Source organism: Anolis sagrei, chromosome 7, assembly GCF_037176765.1.
Source record: "Anolis sagrei isolate rAnoSag1 chromosome 7, rAnoSag1.mat, whole genome shotgun sequence".
NCBI classification, from domain to species: Eukaryota; Metazoa; Chordata; class Lepidosauria; order Squamata; family Dactyloidae; genus Anolis; species Anolis sagrei.
The window spans coordinates 40,092,243-40,113,856 of NC_090027.1; the positions used below are offsets into that span (position 1 = coordinate 40,092,243).

The window sequence follows — 21,614 nt, forward strand, 5'->3', positions numbered from 1 at the left end:
TCTTTCCTGGTTTACCTTTGCAGTAAATTAGATCATGAACAGACAAAGCAGAGCTTGTGCACTGTCTTTTCCTGATGTGTTCCCTTAGAATACCTCTGACCTTTTCCTTCCCCGCTGTGATGAGTTATGCATTGGAAAGCAGAAGCTGGGAAAGGGGAAGTGTTTTGGTTTCTCACAGTATAGCATTTGCAGTTTGACCTAAAATGGATTTGTGTCCCCAGGTCATCTTTTTGGACATCTCTTGAGGACAGGAACAAAAAAAGAGGGGAAAAGACAACCTTAAATCCTTGACTATTTAAGCAGTAGTGTTGTGCGATTCGGATTCACTTTGTAGCATGAGTCAATTTGGTTCGAGAATCAAGTCATAAATGCTTCCGGCATCCTTTTGGGCATCATTATCTCCTTGCATTCTCCCCCATATTGTGCCTCAAATAGCTGAACTATGGAATTAGCTGGCATACAAATGGTTGCAAATTTGGATAGCTTTGAAAAGGGGGATTGGATTGATTCATGGAGGATCATTGATTAGTACCCAAGATAATTATGTGCCACATCTACTATGAAAGCCAGTATGTTTCTGCATATTGTGGAGCTGGCTGCTGCATTGACAAAATGTGAGACTAGGTAGGCCTTGGTCTGTTCCTGTTGCAAATGTGGATGATATTTTTGTCTGTTTACCTTTATTTCTGGTGCTCGTTGTTCTCCGTATCCTCAAAGGTTACATCATAGGTGAAGAAATGACATGAAAATGCTGCATACTCAATCACAGTGTCCTACAGAAAAAGATATTTAAAGATGGGCTCAAAGCCAACCTTAAAAATTGTGGCATAGACACCGAGAACTGAGAAGCCCTGGCCCTTGAGAGCTCCAGCTGGAGGTCAGCTGTGACCAGCAGTGCTGTAGAATTTGAAGAAGCACAATGGAGGGTGAAAGAGAAACGTGCCAAGAGGAAGGCACATCAAGCCAACCCCGACCGGGACCGTCTTCCACCTGGAAACCGATGCCCTCACTGTGGGAGAAAATGTGGGTCAAGAATCAGGCTCCACAGTCACTCACCACCATAACACCGCACTTGGAGGACAATTTTACTCGGGCAACGAGAAATCGTCTAACATGAACTTGAACAACTTGAAATGTATTGTCGAAGGCTTTCATGGCCGGAATCACTGGGTTATTGTATGTTTTCTGACCTGTATGGCCATGTTCCAGAAGCATTATCTCCTGACGTTTTGCCTGTATCTATGGCAGACATCCTCAGGTTGTGAATTCCCCTGTTTTTAAGTGTTATCCTTTATATACTGTTATGATTTTAGAGTTTTTTTAAATACTGGAATTCCAGACCAGAAATTATCAGGGCCAGCTAATCAACAAAAGATTCCCCCAGGCAGGAAGAAGCCAGGCTTTGAAACTTCAAAGCAATTCAACGCTAATCAAGGTGGCCAATTGAAACATTCACACCTATCTCAAACCGACAAGTTCTTTCTCCTACCCTGGACATTCCACAGAGACATAAAAGGCAGTAAGAAGCCAGACCTTGAAACTGCTAGGCCATTCAATGCTTAATCAAGGTGCCCAATTGAAACAGAGCAGGTTTCTTTCTCCCACCCTGGACATTATTCCACAGATATATAAACCCCATTTTCCTAGTTTCCAACAGACCTCACAACCTCTGAGGATGCCTGCCATAGATGTGGGCAAAATATCCAGACAGCCTGGAAAACGCACAGCAGCCCAGTGTCCTAAATGCTCACAGCTTGTGTTGCGTTAAAGTTGTATTGGTGAGGAAATCTGCTTTTCTTTAGCGTGGTCCCTGTGAAATCACACATAGGGGTCGAGACATCTTGAGTTATCAAAAGTTACTGATGAGAAGCACAAATAGGTATGGTAAGCAAATAATTCAGAACTGAAGGCCTGCTTCAACCAAAAGGTTTTTTTTCCTGCGGGTGATAATAGATCAAAGAGGGATATCAACCTAGACTTCCTTTTTGGAGGCTCATACAGTTATTTCTCTCAAAATAAATATTCCTCTGGCTGGATTTTGCAGTGTTTTGTGGGGCATCTCTATAAAGAGACGAACCGTCTCCTACAATCCTCTGAAAATGGGCTGTTTCCTTGCTTCCTTGAGACCTTTAGAGGAAAGGAAAAGGTGATGTGGGCCAGGGCTGAGAATTATAATCGCAGTACTTTGCGGCCTCCGGAGATGCTCTTTTGTCTGCTCCTGACTCCTTCCCCGAATGTCTGTGTCGGCCTCTTGAAAGGCCAGGAAGGGCAAAGCCCAGCGGAGAGGCTGGCACAAAAGGGCAATGCTTGGCAGAGCAGAGGTTCCCTGGGATTCAATGGCATTTGGGTCGCTCGATGGAAAGTAGGTACGGGAGACTGTTATTCTGAAAGCGTGGATGGGCAGCCTTGTTTCCCCCCTTTTCCTTTCCTCTGCCGGTGGACTGTGTTACTCGCATTGACGTCAGAGGCCGGCAATCGGCGATCAGTATTCAGCCCCTGCAGCGGGTCAGGTTTATTCCTCCCTCCCTCCTTCTCCTACCTTTCCTTCTATCAGCACCTCTCCCGGCCATTAATGCGTTGCTCTCATTACCAAATCACAAAAGAGCCACGCATCTCTCCTGTGACGCCAAGGAAGGTGCCTTCTGATAGCGTCCAGATCCCCTTTCGTAAATAACTCTCGGTTTACATCATTTGCTCTTTTTTGGGGGGGATCAAAGTTCCTCTCTTCCTCTTGCTGGAAAGGTAAGACCCTTTTCAAAACAAAATCCAAGTTTGGTGTAGACAAAGCTGGCGTGTTTAGTGCTTTCAGGAAACAGAAAACAGTTGAGGCAGAAAGAGAGACCAAGACATTTGGAGAGCTGCCTTAATACTACTATGATAATAGTGAGGCTTTTTAAAGTCTCTGCTCTTGAATCTTTTTGTCACAGTTTCCCCAAACCAATTGCTTCAACTTTCTTAACAGCCTTGCAGCAACTCATTCTGCTTTTAATTGGTAGCCATTAAGAACAGACAAGCATCCCGAGCTCTGAGGATTACCTGGGAAGGAATCCCACTGGAGCATTGCAGCGCACCCAAATACCTGGGAGTCACTCTGGACCGTTCTCTGACCTACAAGAAGCACTGTCTGAACATCAAACAAAAAGTGGGTGCTAGAAACAATATCATACGAAAGCTGACTGGCACAACCTGGGGATCACAACCAGACACAGTGAAGACATCTGCCCTTGCGCTATTCTACTCTGCTGCCAAGTATGCATGCCCAGTGTGGAACACATCTCACCATGCTAAAACAGTGGATGTGGCTCTTAATGAGACATGCCGCATTATCACGGGGTGTCTGCGCCCTACACCACTGGAGAAATTACACTGCCTAGTGTAAGGTATTGCACCACCTGACATCCGCCGGGAAGTAGCAGCCAATAGTGAAAGGACCAAGGCAGAGACATCTCCAGCTCATCCCCTGTTTGGGTATCACCCAGCACGTCAACGACTCAAATCAAGAAATAGTTTTCTTAGATCTACAGAGACACTCTCTGGAACACCTCAGCAAGCGAGAGTTCAAAAGTGGCAGGCTCAAACCCAGCACCTCAATCCGTGGGTGATACCAGATGAGAGACTCCCCCCTGGGCACACAGAAGACTGGGTGACTTGGAAGGCGCTGAACAGACTGCGCTCTGGCACCACGAGATGCAGAGCCAACCTCAAGAAATGGGGCCACAAAGTCGAATCCACAACCTGCGAGTGTGGAGAAGAGCAAACCACTGACCACCTGCTGCAATGCACACTGAGCCCTGCCACATGCACGATGGAGGACCTTCTTGCGGCAACACCAGAGGCACTCCAAGTGGCCAGGTACTGGTCAAAGGACATTGAATCAGCTACCAAGTTTGCAAAATTTGTGGGGTTTTTTTTATCAGTTTGTTTGTTTTGTTCTGTTAGAAATGTAATACAATGTTCTGGTTGCGGATGACACGATAAATAAATAAAATCGGTAGCCATACTTACTTTGGTGATCCCTCGTTGTCCAAATATCGATGGCCTTCCAAGTCTTTGCGGTGGATACATAGGTGCCTGTGGAGCCCTTTTCTTGACTCACATACTCTTCCACAGTGAGGACATTGGCTTCCAGGTGGAAGGTGGTCCCAGTCAGAGTTGGCTTGATGCCCCATCTTCTTGGCACATTTCCCCTTTTCACCCTCTATTTGTGTCTCTTCAAATTCCACAGCACTGCTGGTCACAGCTGATCTCCAGCTAGAGCGCTCAAAAGCCAGGTTTCCCAGTTCTCAGTGTTTATGCCACATTTTTAAGGTTAGCTTTAAGACCATCTTTAAATCTCTTTTCCTGTCCACCAACGTTACGTTTCCCGTTCTTCAGTTGAGAGTAGAGTGACTGCTTTGAGAGACAGTGATCTTTGGGCATTCAGACAATGTGGCAATTAGTCCAGTGGAGTTGATGGCGTAGGAGCATTGCTTCAATACTGGTGGTCTTTGCTTTTTCCAGCACACTGACATTTATCTGCCTGTCTTCCCAAAACATTTGCAGGATTTTTTGGAGACAACGTTCATGGAATCGTTCCAGGAGTTGAGTGTGACATCTGTAGACAGTCCATGTTTTGCTGGTGTAGAACAGGGTTGGGAGGACAATAGTTTTATAAGCAAGCATCTTGGTCTCCCTACGGATGTCCCAATCTTCAAACAATCTCTGCTTCATTTGGAAACATGCTGCACTCACAGAGCTCAGGCGGTGTTGTATATCAGTGTCGAATGTTGACTTTTGTGGAGAGGTGCCAAGGGAGCGGAAATGGTTAACATTTTCTAACATTACACCATTACGCCATTACACCATGTATTCCTGGCATTGCAGAGGGATTGTTTGGTGCCTGCTGGAAGAACACTTTGGTTTTCTCAGTGTTCAATGAGAGGCTGAGCTTCTCGTATGCTTCTGCAAAGTGGCTTGGAGGTCTTCTTCTGAATGCACACAGACTACTTTATCACCAGCATATTGGAGTTCTATTATAGATGTTGTTGTGACCTTGGTTTTGGCTTTCTGTCTGCCATAAATAGGGCTTTAGCTGGGGAAATTCTGCTCTATTGCTCAACATTTTTCTTTGGTCACCAAATTTGTTACAATGCAAAGAGGGAAACATGGGCAATCATTTACACCTAGAAGAGTCCTGTTTGCTGTGGTGGTCTTCCCTTAAGAACATTGCCTGGCCCTTTTCTTGCCTGCTCTTCTTCTGAATGCGCACAGACTACATTGTCATCAACATATTAATCTCAACTATTATATGAAACATCAGAAGGCAAGTTCTTCCAAGACTCAACAGTGGCCTGGCCCTTTTCTTCAGGTGCTCAAACTGCATTTCTAAATGTTCGACTGAAGTTTTAAGTCTCTTCAATGCTAGATGTTCAGGGTGGAAGGAAAACATCAGGAGGGACAGAATTCTTGAAGAGCAGTGTCCTCACCTTGCTGGTTATCTTGTTGGGTTCTTATCTCCACTGTTTCTAAGAAGAGATATAGATATGTTGTAGTGCACCTTAGATGAGTAGTCGTTGCAAGTCTGTGCAAGACAGAAAAAACCCTAAGAAACAAGCCGTTCTCTATTTACATTTGATAACGTTCTGACATTACACACAAAGGATTAAAAATTATAGACAGTAAACAAGCTGCGTGGTACTTGTATTTCAGGTACATTTTTGCTAGCGTCATCAAGAGATCATCCAAATATGCGGAGAGACACACCTCTCATGTGAACTCAGGCCATTTGAATCATGGCACTTCATAGATCCCATGCACCTCGTACATGTTTTGGCTCAGGAGAGGCAATGTATGCCTTGGTTAGACCACATCTGGAATATTGTGTCCAATTCTGGGCACCACTGTTGAAGGGAGAGGTTGACTCTAAGCTGGAATGTGCCCAGAGGAGAGTGACTAAAATGATCAAGGATCTGGATAACAAGCCTTATGAGGAGTGGCTTAAAGAGCTGGGCATGTTTAGCAAGAAGAAGAGAAGTCTGAGAAGAGATATGATGAGAGCGATGTATAAATATAGGAGAGGAAGTCATAGGGAGGAGAGAGCAAGCTTGGTTTCTGCTGCCCTGGAGACTAGGACACGAAACAATGGCTTCAAACTATGAGAAAGGAGATTCCTCTGAATATGAGGAAGAATTTCCTAACTTTGAGAGCTGTTCAACAGTGGAACTATCTGCCCTGGAGTGGTGAAGGCTTCTTCTTTGGAGGTTTTGAAACAGAGGCTGGATGGCCACCTGTCAGGGGTGCTTTGAATGCGATTGTCCTGCTTCTTGGCAGAATGGGGTTGGACTGGATGGCCCATGAGGTCTTTTCCAACTCTAGGATTCTAGGATTCCAAGTTTCTTTTCCTATATTATTTTCAAAAAGACATACGCTACACCTGTGAGCTCTGGGCTTGGCCCCCGAACATTTGGTCAACCTTCACAGGTTGGTCAAGCCATTTCAATCCCAAAGTTTGGACCATACAGAGAAGCAAAGATAGCAGAACGTCATGTGGGAGATCCAGGTCATACCAGGTGAAGATGGACTCTCTCACTCCACCCGAAGGCATGGCCATGCCCATTGCTGGAGCAGAGAAGCCTTGGTGCATGCCCAGGGCCTCCTAGCCTCATGGTTCTCACATGCCTCTGAACATCTCAGATGGGAGATAAGGCCAAACCAACAGTCCTCTGTTTCCTACTGTTTGGAATTCACTCAAAACTCCCTGGACTCCGCAAAGGAACTCTTGTCCACCAGAAGGCAATGGGCTCCTTGTTTTGTCAGGCATGGTTTTCTTCAAGGAGCCAGCTTGAGTTATGCATTTTTTTTTGTTCTCATTTGGTTTGGGTTTTTTAATTTTATTTTTGTAAGGTCAACTCCTTTAAAGTTGAATGAGAAGCTAAGCCTCTCTCTGTGCTAATAGTAAGCACCCGAAGAAGCTGTGCGGCAAAGACAAATGTTATCTATTTATTTTATTTACAACATTTATATGCCACCCCTCTCACACCAAAGGGGACTCAGAGCAGATTACAAGGTATATATACATATAATATATTATTAGCATAGTACAATATCAATATTAAATTGATATTGTATTATTGTACAATAATATAATATTGTACAATAACTATATTGTACTATACCATTATATTGTAATATTATTAGTAATATTACATGTAATATAAAATATATAATTATAATATATTATTAATATAAGTATTATATTACATTACATTATCTATATAAATAAAAATGTAATGGTCATTTGTGGGATTAACATAATTCAAAAACCACTGAACGAATTGCCGCCAAATTTGGCCATAAGCCACCTGCTAACGCAAGGAGTGACCATCACTCAAAAAATTGATTTTGTCATTTAGGAGTTGTAGTTGCTGGGATTTATAGTTAACCTACAATCAAAGAGCATTCCGAACTCCACCAATGATGGAATTGAACCGAATGTGGTACACAGGACTCCCATGACCAACACAAAACACTAGAAGGGTTTGGTGGGCATTGACCTTGAGTTTGAGAGTTGTAGTTCTCCTACATCCAGAGAGCACTGTGGACTCAAAAAATGTTGGATCTGGACCAAACTTGGCATGAATATTCCATATTCCCAAATATGAACACAGATGGGGTTTGTGGGAAATAGTCCTTGACATTTGGGAGTAGTAGTTGTTGGGATTTATAGTTCACCTACAATCAAAGAGCATTCTGAACTCCATAAAGAAATTAAATATATTAGAAACCAACACTTTCTCGTTACTTTATTTTCCAGATCACAAGACTGGGCTACAGCAACGTGTGGCAGGGGATAGCTAGTAATATTATAAATATTATATGTATATACAATATATTATATTATATTACATTATATTATATTAGAATAGCACAGGAGATGAAATGCAGGTATGTTATGCGTTAGACAGTAAAGTGCAGAGAGAGTTGGGAACGTGTCTCTGGGTTCAAATCAACTCCCATTTGCACTTTTGTTTCCTCCTCCACACTCGTTGCGCGGGAGACTTTCAACGGCAAAAGGGCGAGAACAGGCTGTAGCTTTTCCTCCTTTGTGTTGTCCTCCCCAAGGGCCTGAATTGTTCGCCTCCTCTTCATGCACAATCCATACATTTCTGCCCTTTTAAGCTGTTCTGACTTGGTAGGTAGGCATTTTAGCTGCTTTTAAGGCACCTCAGGACTTCGGTGATTTGGAAGTGGAGCTGCAGATATGTACAGCGGGGCTGGAGGTTGCCAATTCAGACGCCAACTAGTAGTTATTCAGCTGCAGGTTCTCGGGGGGAGTGTTGAATCCCCAGAGAGACCTACGCAGAGCAGAGGATGAAGTTCATCTCATAGGAGCGGGGCAAAAGGAGGCAAATGGGAATCCAATCAAGGTCTAAATCTGATCAGAGACCCCCCAAGCACTTTCAGAAAAGGTTCCTATGACTTTTCCAGCCCATATTCCCCAAAAACTGTGCTTTTCCACAAGCAGTTGTTAGTTCATTGTTGTTAGTTCAGTTTCAACTAGGAGTAGGCATTCGAAGGCCCTCCAGAGGCATTGGACGCCAGTGTTTGGACCATTGGCCATGCAGTGTTGGTCCAAGACATGTGGCCATCACCAGGTTGCCCTTGCTTCGGCTATTAGCCTTGCCTTTGAGACTGCACAAGATGAGCCTCTGTTATTGATATCCAAGAAAGCCCAAGGGCACACGAAACGCCCCTTCAGCCAAGGCACGAACAGTACTCCATTGTATTCAGGAGCTCCAGTGATTCAGGCAACCTTTAATGAAGACCCCGATGAAGGCACGCTCAAGAGACCAGCAGTTTTCCCCCATTCTGCCAAAGGCCTCTGACACATTTATGGCATTTTATTATCAGAGCAATGCCTCAAGTGCCCTAGCCTTGTCTTACTCAATTGCCGAGTATGACCACCCTGTTTGGCAAAGGTCTACCCATGCAAAGTAGTGAACATAGCATTGAATGAAACTTGCAGAATAATCACAGAATGTCTTAAACCTACACCTGTTGATGAACTCTCATTGAATGAAACATGCAGAATAAACACAGGATGTCTTAAACCTACACCTGTTGATAAACTCCCATTGAACAAAACATGCAGAATAAACACAGGATGTTTTAAACCTACACCTGTTGATAAACTCTACAAGCTAGCTGGCATTGCCTCCCAATCTGCGATGGGAAGTTGCTGCTAAATTTGAAATAAGGTTGAACACTGTGAAAGCCACTCACTACATGGCTACCAGCTTCTTCCCAGTAGACTCAAATCAAGGAAAAGCTTTATGAGAACTACCACTCCTCTTGGCATCCCCCCAGCAACAGTGAGGGTATCCCTCTGGGCAGCTCAACCGGGAGATCCCAACTGGATGGCCTCCCACGAGGGTCTTCCTCCAGGGGCAAACCAAGAATGGGCAACTTGGAAGTCCCTGAACAGACTCAGAAGTGGAGCAGGCAGATCAAAAGACAACCTGGCAAAATGGCACTACCTAAAAGAATCCCACACCTTGTGTGACTGTGGAGCAGAACAGACAACTCCGCATCTGTATGCTTGTCCACTATGCTCTGCCTCATGTACAGAGGAAGAACTATTGGAGGCTGTTGCTCGTTTTTGGTCAAAAGATATTTAACCACCTGTGCTCCTATTTTTATCAGTTTTATACTAATTTATGCAATGCTTTTGATACGAAATAAATTAAAAAAATCAGAGCCACATCGATGCTTAGATACTTCTTGCAGACCAACAGCCAGTAGCTCTCACACCATAAAGCAGTGAAATATTTTACTGGTTGTTGATGACTGCAACTCCCCAGACAATAAAAAAGAAGAGAAAGAGATATCACAAAATCTTTATATATATATTTGACAACCATGGCCTAAAATGAATACAGTTCCCATGTGGAGGGAAAGCAATCAGCAGTGGGACTGTTGTAGTTCAGCCTGTGATTGTGTGTGATATCAATGGGGATTATGGTTTTCCTGCACCTGTGTCTGATGTCAAGGGGATGAGGGTTTTCCTGGGCCTGAGGCAAGTCCAGGCTTTGTTGAAAGACCTGGTTCTGGTCTTGCTGAGAGACCCGAGGTTAAGCGTAGATTATCCTGTAGATTCTCAAGGTCAAATTCCTGAAAGAGGCCCACGGCAGCCTTTCTCTCAGAAACTGTCTTCTGAGGATGATTTGTCAGGTGCCGAAGTTAATGAGATTGAGAATAGAAGACAAGACTTCTGTAAACTAAGACAAAGTTCCCAAGATCCCTGAAGGTCTGCCTGTCTGCTAGAAAAGAGAGATAAGAAATCTTTATCTGGCTGTAAAGGCAAAAATAATGTTTTCCTTTCGTTTCATGAGACAGGAAAGGCTTTATATGGATCGGGAAAAGGATTTTATCTCAATCTGGTCAAAGTTGCATTTTCATGATGGTCTTGTTTCCAAGTGGATTTCTAATTTCATATTTCAAGTTTTGCCAGGCTCCTATTCTGGGCATTGGATCTCCATGCTGTTTTGTTCCTTTGGATTTTGCATCCTTGAATCTTGTGTTTTTACCTTTGTACCTTGAAGTTCATGTTACCTTTGGAAAGTACTGTTTTGGACTATACTGTTTCTATCATTTTTATTGCTTTGCTTACAAATATCCTTCAATAAACTGCTTGCTGATTTTACTCTACTGGTATGTTGTTTAAGGATAGAGGTGTTCCTGCTCTGGGATACAACAGGGACAAACTGGGCATCTTTGGGTATCTCTGTTCTTCTCGAGTGGAAAAGCTTTCCAAGATTCAGGTCTTTAAACTGTGCTTTAAACTGTCAAATGTTCACTAACAAAGAAGTGTTTCCAGAATATCATTAAAAGTCCCTTGAAGTCAAGAGGGACTTTTAATGATATTCTTGCCATTTTGTACACCAGAACTACCAAATTATTGTTGTTGTTGTTGTTGTTGTTGTTATTATTATTTACAGTATTTATATTCCGCTCTTCTCACCCTGCAAGGGGACTCAGGGCGAATTACAATGTACTGTGTTTCTGTTTATTGTAATGTTATTTTGTTACTGTATTCATATTTTTTTCTCCTGTAATTTTTATGATTTTGCTTGTTGTTTATGTTTTGGTTTTATTCTCGCTGTAATATGTTGTCCGGGCTTGGCCCCATGTAAGCCGCTCCGAGTCCCCATCGGGGAGATGGTGGTGGGGTATAAATAAAGATTATTATTATTATTATTATTATTATTATTATTATTATTATTACTGCATATACATGGCAAACATTCAATGCCATAGGCACACAATATTTATAGACAGACACACAGAGGCTATTTAACATTCCAGCTTCTGGCCACCAGGGGAGCTGTCGCTTCATCGTCCATTTGTGATACTGATGAAGTACTTCCTCATTCTTTGCATACTTCCTGAAGACTTTTATGGCCTCATAAATCAGTTAAATTAGCCTCCCCACATAAGTGGTACCTAAATTTCCTACTTGACAGATGCAACTGTCTTTTGGGCTGCAAAGGTCGACAACAAGCTACACAATTTTGGTTGGAAGCTCACTTTGATCTGGGTGAGCTTCGAACTCATGACGTTTTGGTCAGTGATCTTAATGCAGCTGACTCCCAGTCAGTTGCGCCACAGTCCCTGGATACCTTAAACATTTTCTTTGAAAGCATGGTTATCTATTGCCCTTTTTTTCTTTTTTTCCAGATTTTGGGTTTGGCAACTTCTACAAGAGTGGCGAGCCCCTGACGACATGGTGTGGGAGCCCCCCCTACGCAGCCCCCGAGGTCTTCGAAGGCCAGCAGTACGAGGGTCCGCAGCTGGATATTTGGGTATCTCCACCATATTAAGTAAAGCGTCCTTTTTAAAGAACCCGCTCCCTCCTTCCCTTTGGCTTCCTTTCTTTTGCCGGCCCATGGATCCCTTGCTCTTGCCTTTTTCTGCTGCAGAGGCTGGATGGCTTTGAGGCCTCCCTTTGAACTGGGCCACTCTTGTGAGATGGGGAAATAATTCAGCAGAGGCAGAGAGCTGACCCTCTCATTCCCGAATCTGCGCAAGGCCAGCCATGCTGTGCTTCAGAGCATTAATCCCTCCTGCCTGCCTTCGGAGTTCAAACCAAATCCTCTCCAGCGCCAGAGGCGTTGTCTGAGTCATTTGCACATGGCTGCTATCTGCCCTCTTTTTGTTGAGCGGACAGCCTGTTTCTCGCTGCAGGCAGGTGCATGCAGAGGAGCCCAAGTGAGCATGTGCGTGCGATGTGTGCGTGTTTGCCTAATGGAAAGGGGCTCTCGGGGTGACAAGGACGCCTCGCAAAGTGCAAGGAGGAGAGAGGGAGAATATGCTGAGCCAGAGCCCTTAAACATCTTAAGGCATTGTCAAGCATGCTGCTCCTCATTTGTTCTCCTTTTTCTAATTGGGTCTTAGTGTCTCTGAGTATTAGCAACGCCATCCTCACAGCGGGATTTTGCAGGCGCTTACGGGGCCGGATTTAGGGAAGGAGCAGAGACGTGCCAGGAGGAATATTTCACTGGTGCTTAGCTCAGCAGTTTGTAGACAGGTTTGCAGTCATGGGGGTTGTACTCACAGGTCTCTCCTACAAGGAAAACCATTAAGGTTAGGAAATATTTTATCTTCTGATGTACAGATGGTTGGGCGAGTGGGCTTACTAACAAAAGACCCTCCCCATATATATATACAGCAGAGTAACTTAGCAGCAGTAGTGTGACCCAGGACCAGTATCCCAAAGGGATAAAAAGAACAAAAACACACGGACCAATGTTATCTCTTCCATAGGAGACTTTTCTTCATAGTAGAGTAATATAGTTGCACTATTTACAAGCACAAGATTTCTATAACACAAGTAAATTTCAACCTTCACACTGGAGCTTCACACACAAGGCCTTCTCATAACAAGGCCTACCGTGTTGCACTAAGCGTATTTCAAGTCCAGTGCAGAAGACACAATAACATTGCACCCAGGCAAAAGGAAAAAGAACAGAAAAACTTTACTCTTATCAGCGGAGTTAAAACATAAACTTTCAATGTTACATACAGTGCAAAAATGATCGTGCCATTACTGCTCAAGCAGGGAGCTTTGAGATGGTTGAACAGAAGCTCTCCGAAGCTCTAGGTGCTCTTACTGCCTATTACAGGGGAAACCAGCTGATCCCTAATCCATCTAAAACACAGACATGTGCCTTGCACCTTAAAAACAGACAAGCATCCCGAGCTCTGAGGATGACCTGGGAAGGAATCCCACTGGAGCATTGCAGCGCACCCAAATACCTGGGAGTCACTCTGGACCATGCTCTTACCTACAAGAAGCACTGCCTGAATACCAAGCAAAAAGTGGGTGCTAGAAACAATATCATACGAAAGCTGACTGGCACAACCTGGGGATCACAACCAGACACAGTGAAGACATCTACCCTTACGCTATGCTGCTCTGCTGCTGAGTACGCATGCCCAGTGTGGAACACATCTCACCACGCTATAACAGTGGATGTGGCTCTTAATGAGACATGCCGCATTATCACGGGGTATCTGTGCCCTACACCACTGTTATCAGTACTAGTCCACACCTCTTGCATTCCAGAGTGATGTATGATGTACAACGCTGATGCTGCGTCCATTGCTCTATACCCTTTGATTTATGACCTCTCTAGGAATGCTGTTCCCTCCATAGTACAGTTAACTCTTTCCACACAGGAATACACTCGGCACATAGCATTGCATTTGAAACATACATACTTTGAAATCTACATTACACATTTCAAACAGCTCCAACAGGGCTTTCCTAATTATTATTAGCAGCTGCACATAATAATTAACAGCATAAGCTTTTCTTTAACACACACACATACTTGATCCTGTTACGACTTATTGTAACATACCTCATACTCTGAGGCCTTTCTCCCACAGCAAAGGCTACTACCACTGAGACCTATTCTCCCACTGAGGCGTTCTCTCACACAGAGAGGCTTCTCTCACACTGAGAACTCTCTCAGACTGAAGCATTACTAAGCAGCAGTCATACCTGCTTATATTGAACTACAGCTTTTGCTGAGTCATTGCATCCATTTAATTCTTTCAGTGTTTGACTCACATTTTTGTAATTAAAAATACCTAGTTAATTTTTAATATTTCTGACACAGATCCATTTGGTCCGTGGTCATCCCACAGTGGGAGGATTACAAAGGCCCAAAACCTTTTGAGTTGGAATTGGCATTCCTTCTCCTTAGAAACAAGGTAGGGCTCAAGTTGGGGGGAGTGTTGCCTTCTGCCATGTGATGAGACATCCATGTTGTTTGGTGGATAAACACAGCCCAAAAACAAGCATCAAAGGAACAGATCTCGCCTTGTTGCCCTGTAACTTCCAAATGAACCCGGTGCACGCCCTGTCCGCACCCAGAGATTTACAGCGGTTGAGGCGAGGATGGGCTTGGACAAGCAGAGGTTGGGGAGATGTTTGCAAAAGCAGCTGACTCTTTGCCAGGTTGCTCACAAAAGAGCTGCGGAAGCAGCATTAGAAGTGAGAGAAGTGTGTTGTGGTCTTTTCCCAAAAGTGCAACCTGTATTCCTCCTATAATGAGCGGATTGGGATGAATAGCCGCGATCACCATCACCCCAAATCTGCTTGAGACAAAACAGCTCTTACCAGTGAGAACAGAGAAAAGGCAGTAAGAGTACTTGGACAATTTGCACATAAAACCCTGTCCCTCTCAGAAATGCCTTCACGCAATGTCCCCACAGAGTTTAAAGCGTCCACTCATGCTCTTAGATAATGTCCATCCGTCCAAAAGAGAGCTCAGCTGTCAGCATCTCTCTGATGCTTTGACTTTGCCTCTTCCCTCTCCCGCCTTATGTAATAACTCTTTAACGGGCTTTGCATAAAATCAGGATCCGAGGCTCTTATCCTGACCTTCGCAAGGATTTCTTCCCCTAAGCTTTCTCAAGTTGGGGACTGGAACGGATCAGATTTGTGTTTCCCGAGCAGCGGGGGATTCGTGCAAAATTTGGGGTGGGATTCATACACGGCTTGAGCATACTCATCCTTCTGATGAAGGTGGCTCGCACTTTTTGTGAGTAAAGCCAACTTGAGATTCCAACCTCCTTCATCAGTATTATTTGTTCTACAATTCCAGAATTGCAGAAATAATTGTAGAGTTTTTCAGTTTATCTAGAACATATCTACAACCTTTGAGGGTATATTCGTGCTGTACAACTAACCCATTTGTTTGCTCCAACAAATGGTTAGATTGACTCAGTGATTGACTGGCCAGTTAAGACATAGATCAATTCCATTCCCATGGATCTATAAGGGTTGAATGAAAAGTAATGCCTCCACCTACATAACTCCTCAATAGACGGCAGTACTGGTATGTGGCAAGTACTGGCTTGTTCAATAGACTCTCCTCTACAGTTTCATTTTGGTGGGAAGATTTAGCATTGAGCGGTTGTGTTGTTAAAGTGCAAAGTATGGAACCCTGTGCAGATGGTCGGTCAATGCGACTTAAGCAACTTGCAGTCATTGAATTTTTGACAGCAGAAGGTGTCACCCCAAATTTCAAGCATAATCGGCATTTCACAAGAATGTGTGGGTCACATTATTGCTTTGCTTGGCTGTCGGAAGATCTGTGCACGATGGGTACCCAGGATGCTAATGCCTGAAATGAAAGCACACAGATTTCTTCCGTGACGACTTCAGAAAACTTGTTCATCGTTGGCAGAAATGTATCCAATTGTCTGGTGATTATGTGGAAAAATGAATAGCGGTAGTTAAAGAGCACATTCTAAGGGTTATTTCTGCATTTGATTTATTAAAATATTCCCATCCAAACCCAAGTAACGAAGGTGGAGGCGCTACTTTTCATTCAACCCTCATACTCTAATCGGAGCTGGCCTTTGGATTTAAGCTGGTATTATTTATTTATTTGCAGTATTTATATTCCGCCCTTCTCACCTCGCAAGGGACTCAGGACGGATTACAATGCACATATACACAGCAAACATTCAATGCCAATTAGACATACAACATACATAGACAGACAGAGGTAATTTTAACGTTCCAGCCTTTTCCGTCTTCATGAGAGTATGCTCGATTCCAGCCACAGGGGGAGCTGGCACTTCACTATCCGTTTGTGACATCGAGTCCTTTGATGGAATACTTCTTCATTCTTCTGCATGCTGCTGGAAGGTTTTATGGCATTGTAAATTAGTTAAATAAGCCTCCCTGCATAAAACGGTATCTAAATTTCCAATTTGACAGATTCAACTGTATTTAGGGCTACATAGGTTGACAGCAAGCTAGACTAATGGCCAGAAGCTGACTCCGGGCTGGCTTCGAACCCGTGACCTCTTGGTCAGTAATTCAGTAGTGATTTAATGCAGCTGGCTCCCAGCTAGCTTCGCCACAACCCGGTACCTCTTCTGTCTGGTGTTCCCAATTCTGTGAAAGGATGTCTCCCTGCCATGCTGTTCAGAGCGTTGATGTTGTCCCACTTAGTGTGTCATCTACTAAATGCATCAACAACACTGTAATGGAGGACAAATATGGAGGCGTCACTTCCAGATGGATCCAGCTGGTTAAGCAGAGACCACAAGTGTCTAGTTGGATCACAGACATAGAGCAGATGGAGAAGGTATTGCCCTAGCGCTGTGAGATAGTCCATTCCAGCATTCGTAACCCTATCTAACAGAAAAAAATTAATAACCAAGTTATATGGGGAATTATTGGAATGGGCAACAGAAGAAGAACAAATTAAGGCTGTGTGATAAAATGGGCCGCAAATATTGGACATACAATAAAATTAGAAGAATGGGAAAAGATATACTATAATTATATATTTTATATTAAATGAAATATTACTAATAATATTACAGTATAATGTTATAGTACGATGTAACATATAATATTAATATTGTGCTATGATAATATAATATATTGTATTTACTTTTTACTTGTAAGCTGCTCTGAGTCAGGGTGAAAAGGGTGGCGTATAAATGTTGCAAATAAATAAATAATAAATATGGAATAAAAAATGAAAATATACATACTGGGGTGAAAATTGCTGGAAGAAACATTAACAACCTCAGATTTGCAGATGACACCACTCTGATGGCCGAAAGCGAGGAGGAGCTGAGGAGCCTTCTAACCAAGGTGAAAGAAGAAAGCGCAAAAGCTGGGTTGCAGCTAAACATCAAAAAAACCAAGATTATGGCAACAAGAATGATTGACAACTGGAACATAGAGGGAGAAAATGTGGAGGCCATGACAGACTTTGTATTTCTAGGCGCAAAGATTACTGCAGATGCAGACTGTGGCCAGGAAATCAGAAGACGCTTACTTCTTGGGAGGAGAGCAATGTCCAGTCTCGATAAAATAGTAAAGAGTAGAAACATCAGACTGGCAACCAAGATCCATTGCCTAGTCAAAGCCATGGTATTCCCTGTAGTAACCTACGGATGTGAGAGCTGGACCTTAGGGAAGGCTGAGCAAAGGAAGATCGATGCTTTTGAGCTGTGGTGTTGGAGGAAACTTCTGAGAGTGCCTTGGACTGCGAGAAGATCCAACCAGTCCATCCTCCAGGAAATAAAGCCCGACTGCTCACTGGAGGGAAGGATACTAGAGACAAAGTTGAAGTACTTTGGCCACATCATGAGGAGACAGCAAAGCCTAGAGAAGACAATTATGCTGGGGAAAGTGGAAGGCAAAAGGAAGAGGGGCCGACCAAGGGCAAGATGGATGGATGGCATCCTTGAAGTGACTGGACTGACCTTGAAGGAGCTGGGGGTGGTGACGGCCGACAGGGAGCTCTGGTGTGGACTGGTCCATGAGGTCATGAAGAGTCAGAGACGACTGAACGAATGAACAACAACAACATGATTGAAAAGAAAATTGGTATAAGATGATCTACCAGGGGGACCTAACACCACAGAAATTATATTTTCAAACCAGGAACAGAAAATAATCTAATTTTGTTACATATAATAATAATGATAATAATAATAATAACTCATATTATTTTGCTACATAGTGTAATCATTCCAAATACTGGCTGTTAGGAATTGTCGAAGTCCAAAATACCTGGAAGGCCGAAGTTTGCCCATGCCTGCTATATAGCCTCCCTTTTGCAGCGAGTCCAACCTGGGAGCATTCACCAAGAAGGCCTTTGTTTACCTTTCCACCAAACATGCCTTGAGTGCAATGAGATTGTGGGACTGTACCCAAAGATCTCTCTTACAAGAGAACAGGGCCTGGACCCAAGTCGTATTTTGGATCGTTATTGCAATTTGGTAACATTTAAGATGTAGATGAGACTTTGGCTGTGGGGTAGATTTGGACCTTAGCTGCTGTGGACCTGTGTTGAGAGGCAAACCCAGAACTCCTCTGTTTGTTTCCCTGTCTTCCAGAGCATGGGTGTCGTCCTCTACGTTTTAGTCTGCGGAGCGCTGCCTTTCGACGGGCCAACCCTCCCCATCCTGAGGCAGCGGGTTCTTGAAGGAAGGTTCCGGATTCCCTATTTCATGTCCGAAGGTAATACCGCAGTTTTGGTGAGATTTAAATTTTCATGTTTTGGTTATGCAGCGTCATTGTGGCAAGGATGCAGAGAAGGAAGGAGAGGCAGAATTCTGAAGTCAATCCCAGTTTGTCACTCTGACTAAGAAGAAGGGTTGTGCCGTTGCAACTGGGGCTATAGCTCTTAGTGAAAGAGACATAGACGTGACCTCTTTCCCCCAGGGGATTGATCCTTGCCTTCCTTTAAAGAACTGGAACTCCCAAGGACCAAAACACTGTAGATAACTCAAAATAGGTTTTATTGTTCACAAAGAGTTATCCCTTTAAGGCAATAAGCTGGAAGTTTCAAAGGGATAAAGGAAATATACATTACAGTCTCTGGTTGTCTTGGGTCCAAGGAGATTTTGCAGCTGAGAAGCTTTTCCAGGTTCCCTCTTTCTCAATGGCTGTAAATGCCTGAACATTCACAGCCCCAATCCAAATGGCCTATATTTTGAAGGCACGAAGCTTTCCTCTGGTGCCACAGGACCAGTTTGAAGGCGGTTGGGTCTCCTCAATGATGTCCAGGGCGATCTGGGCATGAAGTATGAGTCCCAAGGGTAAAAACCTTAGAATTGGTGATGAGAGGTAACTTAATTAAGGGCTTTAGAGCCCAGTCTCTTTTTTCACGTCTATCTGATAGAAAGTTTGATGGCAGAATGGAAAAGGAAAAGCTCTGCCCTCCTCCAGGAAGAGGTGGAGCCAAGCAATTGAGCTGAGGAAGCAATATAACTGGTGCAAACAACATTGATTGACAGTTATAAATAACCAATCAATCCAACTATACATTTACAAAATAATCAAGTATGGGCATGTTATACAGTTGAAACCCTTGCAAATTAAAGTTCTACAGGGACAGGGATGTTTCGAGCAGAACAATAACCATTGCAAACATTGAAGAGGATCTTAAATTAGATGCCAGAAAGCTTAAGCCAGTGTTTCTCAACCTTCCTAAAGCCACGACCCCTTAAGACAGTTCCTTATGTTGTGATTACCCCCAACCATAAATTTATTTTCATTGCTACTTCATAACTTTGCTACTGTTATGAATTGTAATGTAAATATCTGATATGCAGAATGTATTGTCATTCTCTTGACCAAATTTGGCACACAGAACTCCCACGACCAACAGAAAATACTGGAAGGGTTTTGGAGTTGTAGTTCACCTATATCCAGAGAGCACTGTGGACTCAAGCAATGATGGATCTGGACCAAACTTGGCATAAATACTCAATATGTCCAAATGTGAACACTGGTGGAGTTTAGTGAAAATAGACCTTGACATTTGGGAGTTGTAATTGCTGGGATTTATAGTCCGCCTAAGAGTTTGATGATACCTTGGGATAGCATTTAAATATAAGTTAGGGATCTACTGAAAGGAAACTAAACCCCCTTCTGGCATTCCTACTTACCTAATGACGCTACATTAAAATGTGTTCTTCACATATGAACTCGTCAAGAAGAGGTGTGTGTGTGTGTGTGTGTGTGTGTGTGAAATTACATATATCAGAATCCAGCTCTCTCTCTCTCTTCTCTATTTAACCAGACTGGGCCACAGCAACTTGTGGCTGGGTACAGCTTGTGTGTGTTTATGTGTGTGTGTATATATATATATGATGAAATTACATATATTATAATCTAGCACTTTCTCTTTTCTCTATTTAACCAGACTGGGCCACAGCAACGTGTGGCTGGGTACAGCTAGTATATATGTGCATGTGTGTGTGTGTGTGTGTGTGTGTGTATGTATGTATGTATATATGTATATGTATATATATTCATGGCCAGGGAGCTGGTATTTTGGGGCACGACGCAGCATCCTATGCCACAGGATCCCTGTGACGCATTAGCTGTAAAATAACAAAGCCTTTTCTCACCTCGTCCCGAAGCGTTCTTGTCCCTTGCTGATGTGGTGCTTTTGTGAATACGTGTTGGCCCCGCGAGTGCAAAAAAGCATTACGATTATTCCTTGTACCGCCACTGCCGTGAGAAATAATGGTGCTGCTCCCTTTGATGGTTCACCTGTGGAGAAAATGCATTTTGGCCTTTTGTCACGATTAAGGCGTAGTTTTTTCAAAAATTATTTTTTATGGAAGCGTGACTTTTGCCTTTTTAACTCTCACCATTCCTAACAGCCTCAGGCCCTTTCCTTTTTCCCCTCAGCCGCTTAAGCAGCTGAGGGGAAAAAGGAAGGGGCCTGAGGCTGTTAGGAATGGTGGGAGTTGAAGTCCAAAGCACTTGGAGGAAGGCCAAACTTTGCCCATGCCTGCCGTAGTGACTGTTGGCATTGTTGATTAGAGGGCCTTGTTGCAAAGTCTCCGAGATCCAAATGGGTGATCCTTTCCCCGTTCCTTCTCTGCAGAGTGCGAGCATCTGATCCGGAGGATGCTGGTCCTGGACCCTTCCAAGCGGCTGACCATCGCGCAGATCAAAGAGCACAAGTGGATGCTGGTGGAGGTCCCCGTCCAGAGGTCGGTCCTCTACCCTCCGGGGCAGGAGAACGAGCCTTCCCTCGGGGAGTACAACGAGCAAGTGCTGCGACTGATGCACAGCCTGGGAATCGACCAGCAGAAGACCATCGAGGTAAAACGGCCGCTCCTGCTCAGGAGGGGAAGCATCTTTCTTTCATGCGCCGCTCTTTTTTGTGCGCCATTGTCATGAAATCCACAAGCATGTGGACAATTTCAACAGAAAGGAGGAAACTGTGAAAATGAACAAAATCTGGCTACTTGTATTTAAAAAAACCTCTAAAATCAGGACAGTAAATAAAGAGCAACTCTCAAAAAGAGGAGAGTGGTCCTATGTCCCATTATGTTGAAAGGATAGATTTTTATTTATTTATTTACGACATATATATGCCGCCTTTCTCACCTCAAAGGGGACTCAGAGCGGCTTACAATATATTATTATTATTATTATTATTATTATTATTATTATTATTATTAACTTTATTTATACCCCGCAAAATCTCCTGTAGGACTCAGTGCGACTTACAAAGGCCAAGGCCGCCAACAATCAACAACATACAATACACAATAAACTCAAAAGC

At 43.6% G+C, this 21,614-nt stretch overlaps 1 protein-coding gene across 1 annotated transcript in view; it reads left to right on the plus strand.

The window, feature by feature from the left end:
• Positions 1-21,614, plus strand: part of SIK2 (salt inducible kinase 2) — a 113,883-nt gene that overhangs the window by 59,880 nt on the left and 32,389 nt on the right. Inside the window, exons 5-7 of the mRNA XM_060786943.2 lie at positions 11,716-11,840; positions 18,421-18,544; positions 20,928-21,148. Of these exons, the coding sequence (XP_060642926.2) occupies positions 11,716-11,840; positions 18,421-18,544; positions 20,928-21,148 (470 nt within the window). The remainder of the gene's footprint in view (positions 1-11,715; positions 11,841-18,420; positions 18,545-20,927; positions 21,149-21,614) is intronic.